Raw genomic sequence first — 14,819 nt, 5'->3', positions numbered from 1 at the left:
TATCCCCTTGGGGAATTTCAGACATAGCAGCATGGGGGACTGGGAGGGGAGGTACATATACGGGCAGGGTAATAGTAGAAGACATAAATACATGCAATAGAATTATAGCACAGTAGAAAAGTAAAAAATAGGCAGTGTAAACAATATAATTAACTCTGAATATACGCATCTGAGCAAGTAGGCAGTGTGATCAAAGGTGCAGGTGAGGGTCTGTATGCCCTATCAGTTATATTATACATTACAATAAATATGGTTACAATAAACACTAGAATCTAAATATATACTATATGAGTAAGTAAGTATACAGTATACACAGGTGCAGTATGCATAAGGTACGTATGGCAGGCGTGATATACGTTATACGGCGTTGTAGTATAATTTAAAGTGAAGATACTGGAATCATATCAAACTCGACAACCTCATCTATCTATCTATCCATGTCATGCTAGCTTGTTGGGAAGGGGGCTCAATATTGCTCCAAAGTTAAAAATGTTTGTGAGGGAAAAACTGGTATAGCCATTTTCAAAGGGGCCCCTTGACCTCTGACCTCAAGATATCTGAATGAAAATAGGTTCTCTAGCAATAAGTCTCCCCTTTACAGACACGCCCACTTTATTCTAATCCTATGCAGTGTTTTTCCATGCAGTAAACGTGTTGTTTTCGCCTGTTATTAAAACGGTGTGAATATTTCTGCAGACTGGGGTCCCTGAACAGAATTCCATTCATCAGCCAAAACCCGACCAATCATTCGCCATCGACTAAAGACACACTTCTCCACAATCAATATCTAAAACGTTTTTTTTTTTTTTTCTTTTTTTTTTTTAGAACAACAAAATTTCTTCTACTATCATGCACTCTATTCTTAACTCACCACTAATTAATCTTCCTTGTCTATATTAATACCTACTATACTAATATGTCTCTACTACTATGCATTCAACACCGCAGCACCCAAGTTTCAACACTATTTGATGAACATTGTTACTCAGCTGATAGAGTTGTGCCCTTCCTGCTGTCTTGTCGTACAGAACCTGTAAGTCACTTTGGATAAAAGCGTTCAGCTAAATGACTAAATGTAAACAATGTAACATAATAATAAAAAATAAAAAATAAAAATGATGTAATCTCCATAGTAGCCATTCCATTGTGGTGAGACCATGTTTTGAAACTTGACCTCACTGTATAAAATGACCTATCGTGACCTCTAGGATAATCACAGCCTCATGAAACCTTACAACCACAAACTCAAGACCTGGGTCATTCAGAGCATGTATGTCTTTCCCAGGTATATTGAAACAATAAGAGAGGAGAGGGGGGGGGGGGGTCGCTGAGCAAGTTCCAGAACAGAAATACTCGCCGTCAAATCAACTAAAGAATTTGGAAATCTCCCAAGTGTTAAGATATTTACACATTCCAGTATGACGCGGTCTATAACTGTAATCCAATTTTGTTAACAAAGTTAAGCAGTAAACCACAGTATTTATAATCCACTGGAATATAAAGAGGGAATAATATCCCTGTACGGTCAAACCACCCCTCGTAAGATATTTATAATCTATTTAAATACTAAATAAAGTCCTATCCTAACCATTATGTATCCCTGTACGGTCAAACCACCCCTCGTAAGATATTTATAATCTATTGAAATACTAAATAAAGTCCTATCCTAACCATTATGTATCCCTGTACGGTCAAACCACCCCTCGTAAGATATTTATAATATATTGAAATACTAAATACTAAATCATCATCATTTATTTATTCGTACATGGAATTACCACAGTCCAACAGTACATATTAATATAATCCACCAAATTCCATGGCCGAAAGGAACAGGAAGAAGAAAAATTCTTATAAATCAAATCCTATCCTGACATTATGTACGGTCAAGCCACCCCTCGTAAAATATTTATAATCTATTGAAATACTAAATACTAAATAAAATCCTATCCTGACATTATGTACGGTCAAACCACCCCTCGGTAAGATATTTATAATCTATTGAAATACTAAATACTAAATAAAATCCTATCCTGACATTATGTAACGGTCAAACAACCCCTCGTAAGATATGTATAATCTATTGAAATACTAAATACTAAATAAAATCTTATCCTGACATTATGTACGGTCAAGCCACCCCTCGTAAGATATTTATAATCTATTGAAATACTAAATACTAAATAAAATCCTATCCTGACATTATGTACGGTCAAGCCACCTGTGACGGCCGGGGCTCCCTTCCACTGGTCAAATGAATGAATGAATGAATGAATGAATGAATGAATGAATGAATTTTTATTCACACACACACACACGATACATTTTACATGCGAGTATCCTCATGTGATAACATGTCGCAAATTGTGTGCATGTGCCAGGTCTCCCAAGAAGCTATTTAAAGCTTTTGGAGGGAGCCTGAACACAGATACAAACAGAATATGAACAAACAAAACAATAACAAATAAACAAAAACAAACAAACAAAAACAAACAAACAAAAACAAAACAAAAAAATACAACGTGGGTAGGTTTACACACCTACCTACTAACTGACATATAACAGAGATACATAATACAGACAATTTTATTCCTAAGTTATAATTTTAATTAGAGATATGATTTTATCAGTTCCTCTTTCAGTGATTTTTTAAATGTTTTAAAGGTATTAGTCATTTTTAGATTTTCATCAAGCTTGTTCCAGATCTGTGGACCCCTGCATGCTATGCTTAGGCTAGCACAATTTAGCCTTCTCCTCTTGCCAGATATAAGATGTTTGTTTCTTGTGTTGTGGATGTGCAGTGGTTGGCAGACTGGGACAAGCTCAGACTTACTCGTGAGTAGTACGCCCTTGGGTAAAGAAAAGCAACGTCCACAGTGTAAAGTAAAGTTATCCAAATGGTTTATTTGATAAGTCTCTTTTACAGAAGTGATCCTAAGATATACTTTCCTAAGTATTCCGGTCAATACTACTACAAGGTAAGAAAACTGTATTTTCCCAGTCTCCAAAAGTCACCGCCGACTCGGACTCCACACAGGAAATTCCTTAGTAAGGCGCAAGCCGTAAATCTACTTGTTGGTTTCTGCCTTCAGGTCCTTGTTGAGTTCATCCTTTTCGAGTACATCCAGTCCGGTCGAAAAATGTAACTCCCAGAGAGAGAGAATCGTGGCTATATATAGAGACCCAAACGTTCTAGAATGTTCGGTTATGACATCATCCAGCTACATCACGAATGTTCCAGAACGTTCTAACATGAGGTCACGCCAGGGTTCCAGAATGTTCTATGTTCTAGAAAGGTCTATTATGACATCGCCCCAAACGTTCCAGAAGTTCTAGGTTCTAGAAATATCTATTATGACATCACCACAACGCTCTAGAAGGTTCTAGGTTCCAGAAGGCCCTATTATGACAAATACGACGGTTCAATGACTTTATCTAAATCCAATCAATATTAAACATTCCAATAATAATAATAATAATAATAATAATAATAATAATAATAATAATAATAATAATAATAATAATAATAATAATCAAAACACTCAGATGGCCGTTACACCGGCCCCTAATTGGGTCTACGCAATTACAAAACAAGTAACCGGGTCAGTTGAGTGGTGCCAGAGGTCACTAGTACGTGGCACACCGAAGGAGGACGGTCTTTACCACCGCCTCATGCCGCCTCTTGGAGAAGACAGACCTGGGTGCTAAGATATTTATAATCTATTGAAATACTAAATACTAAATAAAATCCTATCCTGACATTATGTAACGGTCAAACCACCCCTCGTAAGATATTTATAATCTATTGAAATACTAAATAAACTCCTATCTTGACATCATGCCTCCCTATACGGCCAAATCCCCACTCTGAGGTGGCCATGACACCCAGGGCCAGGCTGAGGGGGGAGGAGGAGGTACGGAGTGGCAGAGGGAGGAGGAGGAGGTACGGAGTGGCAGAACTATAGGTGGTGGGGGGGGGGGGGCTGACCCCTTGACCCCTGGCTGACACTCACCCCGGGCAGGAAGGTGAAGAAGTTGTACTTCTGGTTGTTAATGACGTTCCGGGGGTACCTCTGCTCCCTCTTCTCTGGGTGGCCCAGCCACACTGTGCGGGGACGGAAGTCCCCCATCCCGCAGCACGCTGACCACGGACAGCACCTGGGGGGGGGGGGGGGGGGGGGGGAGGGGGGGGGGGGGCAGGGGGTGAAACACGAGGATTTAATTTTCGTTTCATTCCAAACCTTTATTTAAACTTGAAAAGGGCAAAGTTCTGAGGTTTCCCTCATTCACAGTCACGTCGAGTGTGAATGAATGAATGAAAACTTTATTTAACAGATTGTACAGAATGGGTACAATACAGTATGGCTCGATACACACAATTGTTAAGGGGATGCAGACCAGAGAAAGACGTTTGTCTTGTTTACATCAGGGTCCCCATGCATGTGTAAATGCAGAGTTAAGCAAAACGTACAGATTTATGGCAAAAAAAAAAGGCATATCAAATCACACATCATAATACAATCATAACGATTAGACAAGTAAGGATAACAAATCAATTAAAACATTAAAAGGTTGCAGATCAAGGTTTTAAACTCTGCAACAGATCGAGGGGAGAATCTCAAGCTTTAAGGACTGTTGGAGTTCATTCCATGAGCTAGAGGAGCATCATAGCAAAATGCAGCTTTACTCTGTTCAGAGCAAACTTAACGACCAGCCAGTCACTAGAACGGGTTCCATAGGTTCCAAAATTCCATTCCAATAATGATGTAGTATAGGGAGGTAGCTTACCAATAATGATGTAGTATAGGGAGGTAGCTTACCAATAATGATGTAGTATAGGGAGGTAGCTTACCAATAATGATGTAGTATAGGGAGGTAGCTTACCAATAATGATGTAGTATAAGGAGGCAGCTTACCAATAATGATGTAGTATAAGGAGGTAGCTTACCAATAATGATGTAGTATAAGGAGGTAACTTACCAATAATGATGTAGTATAAGGAGGTAGCTTACCAATAATGATGTAGTATAAGGAGGTAGCTTACCAATAATGATGTAGTATAAGGAGGTAACTTACCAATAATGATGTAGTATAAGGAGGTAGCTTACCAATAATGATGTAGTATAAGGAGGTAGCTTACCAATAATGATGTAGTATAGGGAGGTAGCTTACCAATAATGATGTAGTACAAGGGGAGGTAGCTTACCAATAATGATGTAGTATGAGGTAGCTTACTAATAAGGATGTAGTATGAGGCAACTTACCAATAACGATGTAGTATAAGGAGGTAGCTTACTAATAAGGATGTAGTATAAGGAGGTAGCTTACCAATAATTATGTAGTATAAGGAGGCAGCTTACCAATAATGTAGTATAAGGAGGCAGCTTACCAATAATGATGTAGTATAAGGAGGTAGCTTACCAATAATGATGTAGTATAAGGAGGTAGCTTACTAATAAGGATGTAGTATAAGGAGGTAGCTTACCAATAATGATGTAGTATAAGGAGGTAGCTTACCAATAATGATGTAGTATAAGGAGGTAGCTTACCAATAATGATGTAGTATAAGGAGGTATCTTACCAATAATGATGTAGTATAGGGAGGTAGCTTACCAATAATGATGTAGTACAAGGGGAGGTAGCTTACCAATAATGATGTAGTATGAGGTAGCTTACTAATAAGGATGTAGTATGAGGCAACTTACCAATAACGATGTAGTATAAGGAGGTAGCTTACTAATAAGGATGTAGTATAAGGAGGTAGCTTACCAATAATTATGTAGTATAAGGAGGCAGCTTACCAATAATGTAGTATAAGGAGGCAGCTTACCAATAATGATGTAGTATAAGGAGGTAGCTTACCAATAATGATGTAGTATGAGGTAGCTTACTAATAAGGATGTAGTATAATGAGGCAACTTACCAATAATGTAGTATAAGGAGGTAGCTTACTAATAAGGATGTAGTATAAGGAGGTAGCTTACCAATAATGATGTAGTATAAGGAGGTAGCTTACCAATAAGGATGTAGTATAAGGAGGTAGCTTACCAATAATGATGTAGTATAAGGAGGTAGCTTACCAATAATGATGTAGTATAAGGAGGTAGCTTACCAATAACGATGTAGTATAAGGAGGTAGCTTACCAATAATGATGTAGTATAAGGAGGTAGCTTACCAATAATGATGTAGTATAAGGAGGTAGCTTACCAATAATGATGTAGTATAAGGAGGTAGCTTACCAATAATGATGTAGTATAAGGAGGTAGCTTACCAATAATGATGTAGTATAAGGAGGTAGCTTACCAATAATGATGTAGTATAAGGAGGTAGCTTACCAATAATGATGTAGTATAAGGAGGCAGCTTACTAATACTGATGTAGTATAGGGAGGTAGCTTACCAATAATGATGTAGTATAAGGAGGTAGCTTACCAATAATGATGTAGTATAGGGAGGTAGCTTACCAATAATGATGTAGTATAAGCAGGTAGCTTACCAATAATGTAGTATAGGGAGGTAGCTTACCAATAATGATGTAGTGCAAGGAGGTAGCTTACCAATAATGATGTAGTATGAGGTAGCTTACTAATAAGGATGTAGTATAAGGAGGCAACTTACCAATAATGATGTAGTATAAGGAGGTAGCTTACTAATAAGGATGTAGTATAAGGAGGTAGCTTACCAATAATGATGTAGTATAAGGAGGTAGCTTACCAATAAGGATGTAGTATAAGGAGGTAGCTTACCAATAATGATGTAGTATAAGGAGGTAGCTTACCAATAATGATGTAGTATAAGGAGGTAGCTTACCAATAATGATGTAGTATAAGGAGGTAGTTTACCAATACAGGCCTTAAAAATGAACAAATACCAGTGCTTGTTGCGTCTCTCCATTAGCGAGGACCAACCAACCTTCTACAAACACGTCTATGGACATCTTCTATGGACATCTTCTATGGACATCTTCTATGGACACTGCGTTTAAGAGGGATTTCATAGACAGCTCGTGGACACCGCGTTAAGACGATTATAAAGTATCATACGATCTTAGAAATACTTTTTATTGGTGATCATCATGTGGCAGGATGTATACTAGTGTCGGATGCAATTAACGCAATTAAAAGCAATTCAGATAAAACTGAGTCATGGATCAATTTACTAGTTTACTCGTCACCGTTTGATTCATTACACGTGAAATGGAAGCCATTCTATGTCAAACTGTATGAAGCTTCGTCTACACACGTTTTCCATTTAGTCTAATTCCCTTTCTTCCTATTATAAAAACAGAGATTAGATTAGATTATAATGCATTGTCATCATACAGCACAAGTACAGTACAACAAAAAGTTTGACATCCAACCAGAGAGGAAAGAAAACAGTAAAGTGTTTGTTTGTTAAAATAAGTGGTCTACATGTTAAAATAATAGCTCTACATTCCAACAGCTATCGCTGATATAGAGTGTCTGGTCAGTAGCAAGAAATACATTTCCTGGTATCCCGTTCCTACTTCATCCAATCAGGAGAGAGAACTCCACACTGCAAAAATTGTCTGACAAAAATAAGTTTTAAGCAAAATACGTCCTTGAAACAAGTAAAATAATCTGCCAGTGCAGTAAACTAATTTGGCTTGGCAAGATTTCTTGAAATAAGTACAAATATCTAGGGTTTTCTCTCCTGCATGGATAAATGGGAAGGGATACCAGGAAATGTATTTCTTGTTTACTGCAGAGCGGAGGGACTGTGAGACCCATGCTACTGACCAGACACTCTGAATGTCGAGCTATTATTTTAACATGTAGACCAGTTATTTTAACAAACACTTTACAGTTTTTTTTACAAATAAATATTACTTATAGCACCTTTAACACTTTCAGTGCCACGGACGACATAACACATTTTATTAGCCCCCCCACTGAGTGCCGATGACGACAAATATCGTTTTATTAGCGATCTGAAATCATATTTCATCAACCGAGTCTCCCGTTGGTACAGCAGCCCCTACAGGAGCTCAGAATGGAAAAAAGCGCCCCCTATTGTCTATCCCTGTGTAACTGCAGGTCAGTCGCTTAGACTGACCTGGGATCTGTAGATATGTAGGGGCGGAGCCAGCTGGTTCCTTGTGCTGGTAAGAAGTCTGATCAACATGGGGACATCGCGGGACGGGAATCAGCCTGGAATATATATTTACAGCAGCCAATACTCAATCAATAAGTGTGATCGATATTTGGAATGGCGATCAGGAATTGGAATGATCTTTTTGGAGAACATCTGATCTGAGGTAAGGAATCTATTTTACCAGTCTTGGGATAATCAGAGTTGTATTCGCTGAGATCTCAGCGTTTGCCCTATGTGTGATGTTGATGCGCGATCGTTGATGAGGAAATTAGAGAATTGATTTTTCAGATCGCCTCTATAGCGTGCATACGTACACATATACTATCGATAATCTAGCGTTTATTTGAAAACGATTCATAAATAGGCCGAAAAATGACAACGTTTTTGTGTATTCTAGAATATTCCAGTAAATGTCTTTTATCACGGAATCTTTATATTTTCCTTGAAAACGAGGGATTTTCAAAATGCTATAAAACTAAAATGAACCGATAAAAAAACAATCCGCTTCGACAATGTTGACTGGAAAACGAGTCATTGATAAGCGACGGGCAGATTAGACACATAGCCATCATTTAAAACATAGATTAGGCGTTTTTAACGCTAACATTGAAGTGGGTCGCGGCATTCAAGGAGGTTCCGGGGCACCAAGCTCGGGCACGGAAAGTGTTAAAGTGGGTATAAAATATATAAATGACTACTACTGAGTGATAGTGCTTATCAGATGTATGTACATGGTTGTAGTATTGATATGTACAGTGATACAGATATAAAGACACTATGGTAGTAAGAGTAAGGCATCAATGGCATTTCTGTTAATGTGTTGCTTATTGTAAAGCCTCACAACAGACGAGGCTGACCAATAAATCCATAACTTCAGAGATGGCACATGCTAAATAAATATTAACCTCATCTCCGCAGCAGGTCCGGCTGCTCCCTCCCTCCACCCCCCAACTCAAACAAAACATTCCACTTCAGCTAAGCAAGAGGCCAGTGACCTTATTCCATTAGATACCATCTCCACTGGTCCTACTTGGCCATGTTGGTTGGTACACTTCTATAGCACTTGGTGCAAACAAATGAAAGACATGATGACAATATTAAACACTTGTGTTATCATTTATGAAAGACATCATATTACCGCTGATACATTACATCTACGTGTCTATATAGAAATTAGGTAGGCGGCACTGATATCTTATATCATATATACACTGCCCAATCGATTCTGAGTGCTAACCTTTAAAGCATAGGAAGGATGTTAGGAAGCATATGGAAGGATATTATGAAGCATAGGAAGAATGATAGGGAGCATGTTAGGAAGCATAGGAAGGGTGATAGGAAGCATGTTAGAAAGCATAGGAAGCATGTTAGGAAGCATAGTAAGGGTGATAGGAAGCATAGGGAGAGTGATAGGAAGCATAGGAAGGGTGATAGGAAGCATGCTATGAATGAAGGATGTTAGGAAGCATAGGACGGATGTTAGGAAGCATAGGAAGGATGTTAGGAAGCATAGGAAGATTGTTATTGGGAGCAGGTAGGGGTTAAGTGTCTTGCTCGAGGACACTTCGACACACTGCGAGGAGGAGCCGGAATCTAACCGAGAACCTTCCGATTACCAGACGACCGCTCTACCACCTGAACCACTGTAGCCCCTGAATGCATAAATGTTTTGAATGCATGATTGATTGATTGATTGAAAACTTTATTAACAGATTGCAGAATGGGTACAGTACAGTAGGCCTACAGCTCAATGCATACAATTGTTAAGGGGATGCAGACCAGAGAAAGACTTTCGTCTTGTTTACATCAGGGTCCCCCATTTTCAATTCATCATAACATATATGACATACATGACATACAGATAGACAGTACTGCTACATCTATAAATTTATGACATACCAGATTTGCAAATACAATACTGTTTGTGATACAAAAAGTGTCCAGAAAAAGAGTGTATACATTTGACGTAGAAACTGTACATTGGAGGAGGTTGGGTAGGTGGGGTGGGGTTGGGTAGGTGGGTGTGTGGGGGGGGGGCTGTACATTGGAGGTGGGGGGGGGGGGGGGGTTGGGTAGGGGGTGGGACTGTACATTGGAATACTGACAAAGCCATACTTGGTCATTTACTGTACAACTGGGTTAGGACATTTGTAGGGGCCAGTTTCGAATTGCAGTCTCCCGTAGGTGTTCTTTGAGAGTGTTTTCGAAAGTGGGTAGTGATTCACATTCCTTTACGGCTGTGGGTAGGGCGTTCCACATTGATGTGGCATAATTTGCGAAACGTGTTTAGTCCCTTGTTTGAGCCGAATCTGGGTTTAACATGATTTGTGGAGCTCCCTCTGGTGTTGTGATCGTGGTATTCACTGACCTTTGGGAAGTATTTTGACATGTACATGGGTACCTTGGTCGTGTAGTGTATCTATATGCATACCTAGTGCATAGGTATATCAACAGCAATGGGTTCACTGTGGCAATTCCATGTTGTAAACAGGGGCCAGAGAGCCGTGAACCTGTGTAGTGTAGTAGTACTGCCCCCTTGTTTTCAAAAAGCTGTAACTTTATACTGAATATCTACTTGAATGGACAATGATGTAAATTAATTCCCATAAAATACTTGTCATTGACCGTTTTGAAAAATAGTCAGGGAGTCATGTCCCCGCCCTGCTTTCGGCCTACGTGCCCAGTTTCAGCCACCTCGACCTTTTAGCTGGTGAGATACACACACACACACACACACACACACACACACACACACACACACACACACACACACACACACACACCTGATCGCATAATCCCCAGCAGGCGGCTCATAAATTCCGGGTTTAGGGAATGTACGCTCGTCTCAAGGAATCCTGTTAATAATCTACAGTAGCCAAGTTACTCCTTTATCAAAAGGCGTAAAGCCTTTGTCTGTATGTCTTGTACATGTCTTGTAATGCCCACATTGCATTACTCTATGGAACATGTGTCAGTGTGTGGGGGAAAAGCGGGTTATATCTGAAACAATAAAACAGATTTTCTCCCACTTTCTTAGGACACTATCTACTGTCTGGAAGGCACTGAAATCAACTGCAACCAGAGGAGACGTTATGGACAGGTGAGCAGGATGTTATGAAGGCCCTACATATTGATGTACAGTTTTGCTTGTACAGTTGTACAGTATCCCCCACCCACCCCTCCTACCCAACCCCACCTCCTCCAATGTACAGTTTTTACGTCAAATGTATATACTCTCTTTTCTAGACTCTTTTTGTATCACAAACAGTACTGTATTTGCAAATCTGGTATGTCATAAATGTATAGATGTAGCAGTACTGTCTATCTGTATGTCATGTATGTCATAATATATGTCCGACTCCTGATGAATTGAAAATGGGGACCCTGATGTAAACAAGACGAAAGTCTTTCTCTGGTCTGCATCCCCTTAACAATTGTGTGTATTGTACCCATTCTGCAATCTGTTAATAAAGTTTTCAATCAATGAGCAGGATGTTATGATGAAGGCCCTACATATTGACAAACGCTTTGGGCCTATATAATAAGCTACAACCATGCATTCATTTATTAAAAGATAACGTGAATTTGTTACAATTTGGGGGGTTTATTTCTGCATTTTAAAATTGGATACTGGATCATAGATATGTTTCATCAGCATCATCATCATCATAGGTGACATCATCTCGGGTGTCTAGTACCATACTGTACAGTATCCTCTTTATGTAAAGGCCTTGGTCATTGTGCTGGTCACATAATGGCACACAACAGCAAAGCACACCCGAGACATTGAGACTGTATCTTACTGTACACGCGTTATGTTCCTGCTGGGACAGCGGGCTATTCTAATTCTAGTCCTCATAATAAACACTGTCCAAATACTGTGCACTTGTCCCAACAGCACCCGGAACAAGGATGTACCATAACCATATCCTATAATACTCGTATTTATTCCTTATTATTTTTTAGAAATAACGAGATATTAGAAATAATAAATATTGGGGACATAGTGTTAGAGACTGTGTACAAAAAATAAAAAATAATAAGACAATCGAGTTAATAATTATAGCTTAGTGTCGCTCGTCCGCAGCAGCGGGGCGAGCGACATAAAAAGACAATAGAGTTAGGAGCTTAGTATTTATTTTAATAATTTATTTTTTACACTATCCTATCGGCCCTCTTCCTTACCCATTCCTGTGTTTACTGTCGTGTCTTTTTTGGCGTCGCACGGCGGGTTGTAGAGGAATATTGTCCGTCATTCCTGCTGCAGCGTCGCCGCTGTGTTGAACACAATCACTGTCTGCCTGCCTGGGCGGAGGGCGGGGCTTCGGCTGCCTGTCACTCACACGGGTTGAACACAAGCACTGTCTGGGCGGAGGGCGGGGCTTCGGCTGCCTGTCACTCACACGGGTTGAACACAAGCACTGTCTGGGCGGAGGGCGGGGCTTCGGCTGCCTGTCACTCACACAGGGATGGTCTACTCTCTGGCCTGCAGGCTCTACTACAGCAGTAGTACAGTAATTATTTTTAGCCTGTTATTATTAACAATGTACTTTCTCGATTATTTGCTTTCAAATAAAGATAGAAATCGCGATAGACACGTGGCGGATGTTTTTTTTTTATTATCATACAAGCGCTTGTATTCCTGTGCTTTATTATTCTTATAAACGTAAATAATTTAGATACGCTTATGTGTGTGTATAAGTCATCCACCTGTCGTGTATATGCATACACACACATCCAATTATTCGCTTGTTCTATTTTCCATCCATCCATCATCCATAGTAACACATATCAGACCCTGATAGGGGACCCCCCCCCCCCCCCTACAGGGAGTTGTTCATATTCATTGGGGAAAGTCTGGGGCTGTTGCAAAATTGTGGATTGTATGGTGTTTTCTTGTGGATCTATTGTGACGTGATTTTGGGCTATACAAATACATTTGTATACGTTATTTTAAAAGGTAGGACTGATAAGATGTCTTTATGACTGTTAAACACCTCCAAGACAATGTAAACGTAAGACGTGTACAAATTGATTGGATTCAGAAGCAGGCTTGAATTGTGCCCACCTACCAACATTACTGCTCATCGTGATTTTAATAGACCCCTGTAGACTCATGTGATTTAGGTTATGTCACAGAGGGCATAGTAGTTTACCTATATTTTTGATCGCGGAAAAGACTATTACAATGTTGACAATTATGATCGGAGAGCGTGTTTTACTTATGGACGCAAATCCAAGTTTAGTTTGAGATGCAAACTGACGAAAATGGCAGTAAACAAAGTCGTTAAATATCCAAACGTAGACCCGAGGGTAACATCATCTGAAGGACACTTGATGGAAATCAGGGATATTGGATGCAAATGAAAAATTCAAGCATCTCAAACTGGTGCAGAGACTGACGCTGTACTGGAGAGTAGCCTCTGTAATGGATTAGATACCGAGAAGACTTCAGCTTAAGTCAAATCAAAGAGTCATCAGTATAAAAGGTAGGACACGTTTTGACCCGAGGTCAATCATAACTGAAATCACAGACTTTGACATCATCGCATGAAAGTTCTGCGAACGCTTGTGGAGGAATAACGGAAGAGTTAAATATTGCAAAAAGTCACCCTGATTTTTTTATTTTTTCAAAAAAAGACCAGAAAGTAACATTTTTCGGTGAAGAGACAAAAAAATAAAAAATAAACACAAAACAACATTTACACTGTAAACAAGCCAAAAACAGGCTCAATAACATCACTTGGAAATTGTGTGAGAGACAACTTTAAAGCAGTTCTGACATAAGTTTGCTTTTTTCAAAGAAAGGCACAACTTGGCAAATGCATCAAACTGGGGGGGGGGGGGGGAGGAATGTACAGCAGGAGCCCGCGGCTCGTCTCGAGTCGCGTATAAAGTGGCCAGTCATACATTCATTACTATACATCTCAGCAGGTTGACGAGGAAGTCGTCGACTCCTCCAGAATGTGTCAGAATATATAAACAGAGCGTCGCGGTCGAGAGCCGGGGAGCGTTGGTCACAGAGAGGGGAAGAAAATGAGGTAGAACTTTGCTCCCCTGAACTCAACATTTCTTTGTAATATAAATAACAAAAGCATTCATTATGCTATAACAGTTGATACAAGAACACAGGGTGGGAGGAGGAGGAGAACAAAGGAAAGTCTTAGGATTATTCTCAACTAATAGGGATCAGAGATTCCAACTTTTCTTAAAACAGCTTAAGATGACAGAATTGTTGATTTGCCCCGCCCCCCTAATATAATCGTCACGGTAAACACAAAAACAATTGGATTTGAAATGTAACCATAAAAATGTAAAGTTTTAACAAAATGTGAAATATAAAGTGCAGTTATGAGAGGTGGGCATTTTATAGCCTTGGCAGCGCGACCGACGTAAGATTCCACGCAGAAGGTCTACAAATGGAATACATGAGGCATAAAAAAAAAAAAAAAAAAAAAAAGTAAACTGGGATGAAAACGTAAACGACGCACGCAGTGCTACATGGAACAACACACAGAACTTGTCACTCAAAACAAATAGCCTTCATTACAATCTTACGGCGGCTTGCAAACGAGACAAAAAGAAACTGTTACGATTCAGGCACTTGGCAAGAGGTTCAGTTTTTAGTTTAGGCCAACTGTCGCGTCCAAGCATCCAGATTTTTTTTTTCTAATCCAGTTATATCTACAATATCAAAAATGGAT

General features: G+C 39.5%; 1 protein-coding gene across 1 annotated transcript in view; it reads right to left on the bottom strand.

Moving 5' to 3' along the window:
• Window positions 1–12,409, bottom strand: part of atp9a (ATPase phospholipid transporting 9A) — a gene marked incomplete at its 3' end in the record, with an annotated part of 158,607 nt that extends 146,198 nt beyond the window's left edge. Inside the window, exons 1-2 of the mRNA XM_084313334.1 lie at window positions 12,301–12,409; window positions 4,014–4,158 (exon numbers count right to left, since the gene is read on the bottom strand). Of these exons, the coding sequence (XP_084169460.1) occupies window positions 4,014–4,158; window positions 12,301–12,371 (216 nt within the window). The 5' untranslated portion in view covers window positions 12,372–12,409. The remainder of the gene's footprint in view (window positions 1–4,013; window positions 4,159–12,300) is intronic.
• Window positions 12,410–14,819: the final 2,410 nt, after the last annotated feature.

Source organism: Notolepis coatsorum, assembly GCF_963971535.1.
Source record: "Notolepis coatsorum genome assembly, chromosome: 4".
Lineage (NCBI taxonomy): Eukaryota > Metazoa > Chordata > Actinopteri > Aulopiformes > Paralepididae > Notolepis > Notolepis coatsorum.
This window is presented reverse-complemented; position numbering and strand designations above follow the sequence as displayed.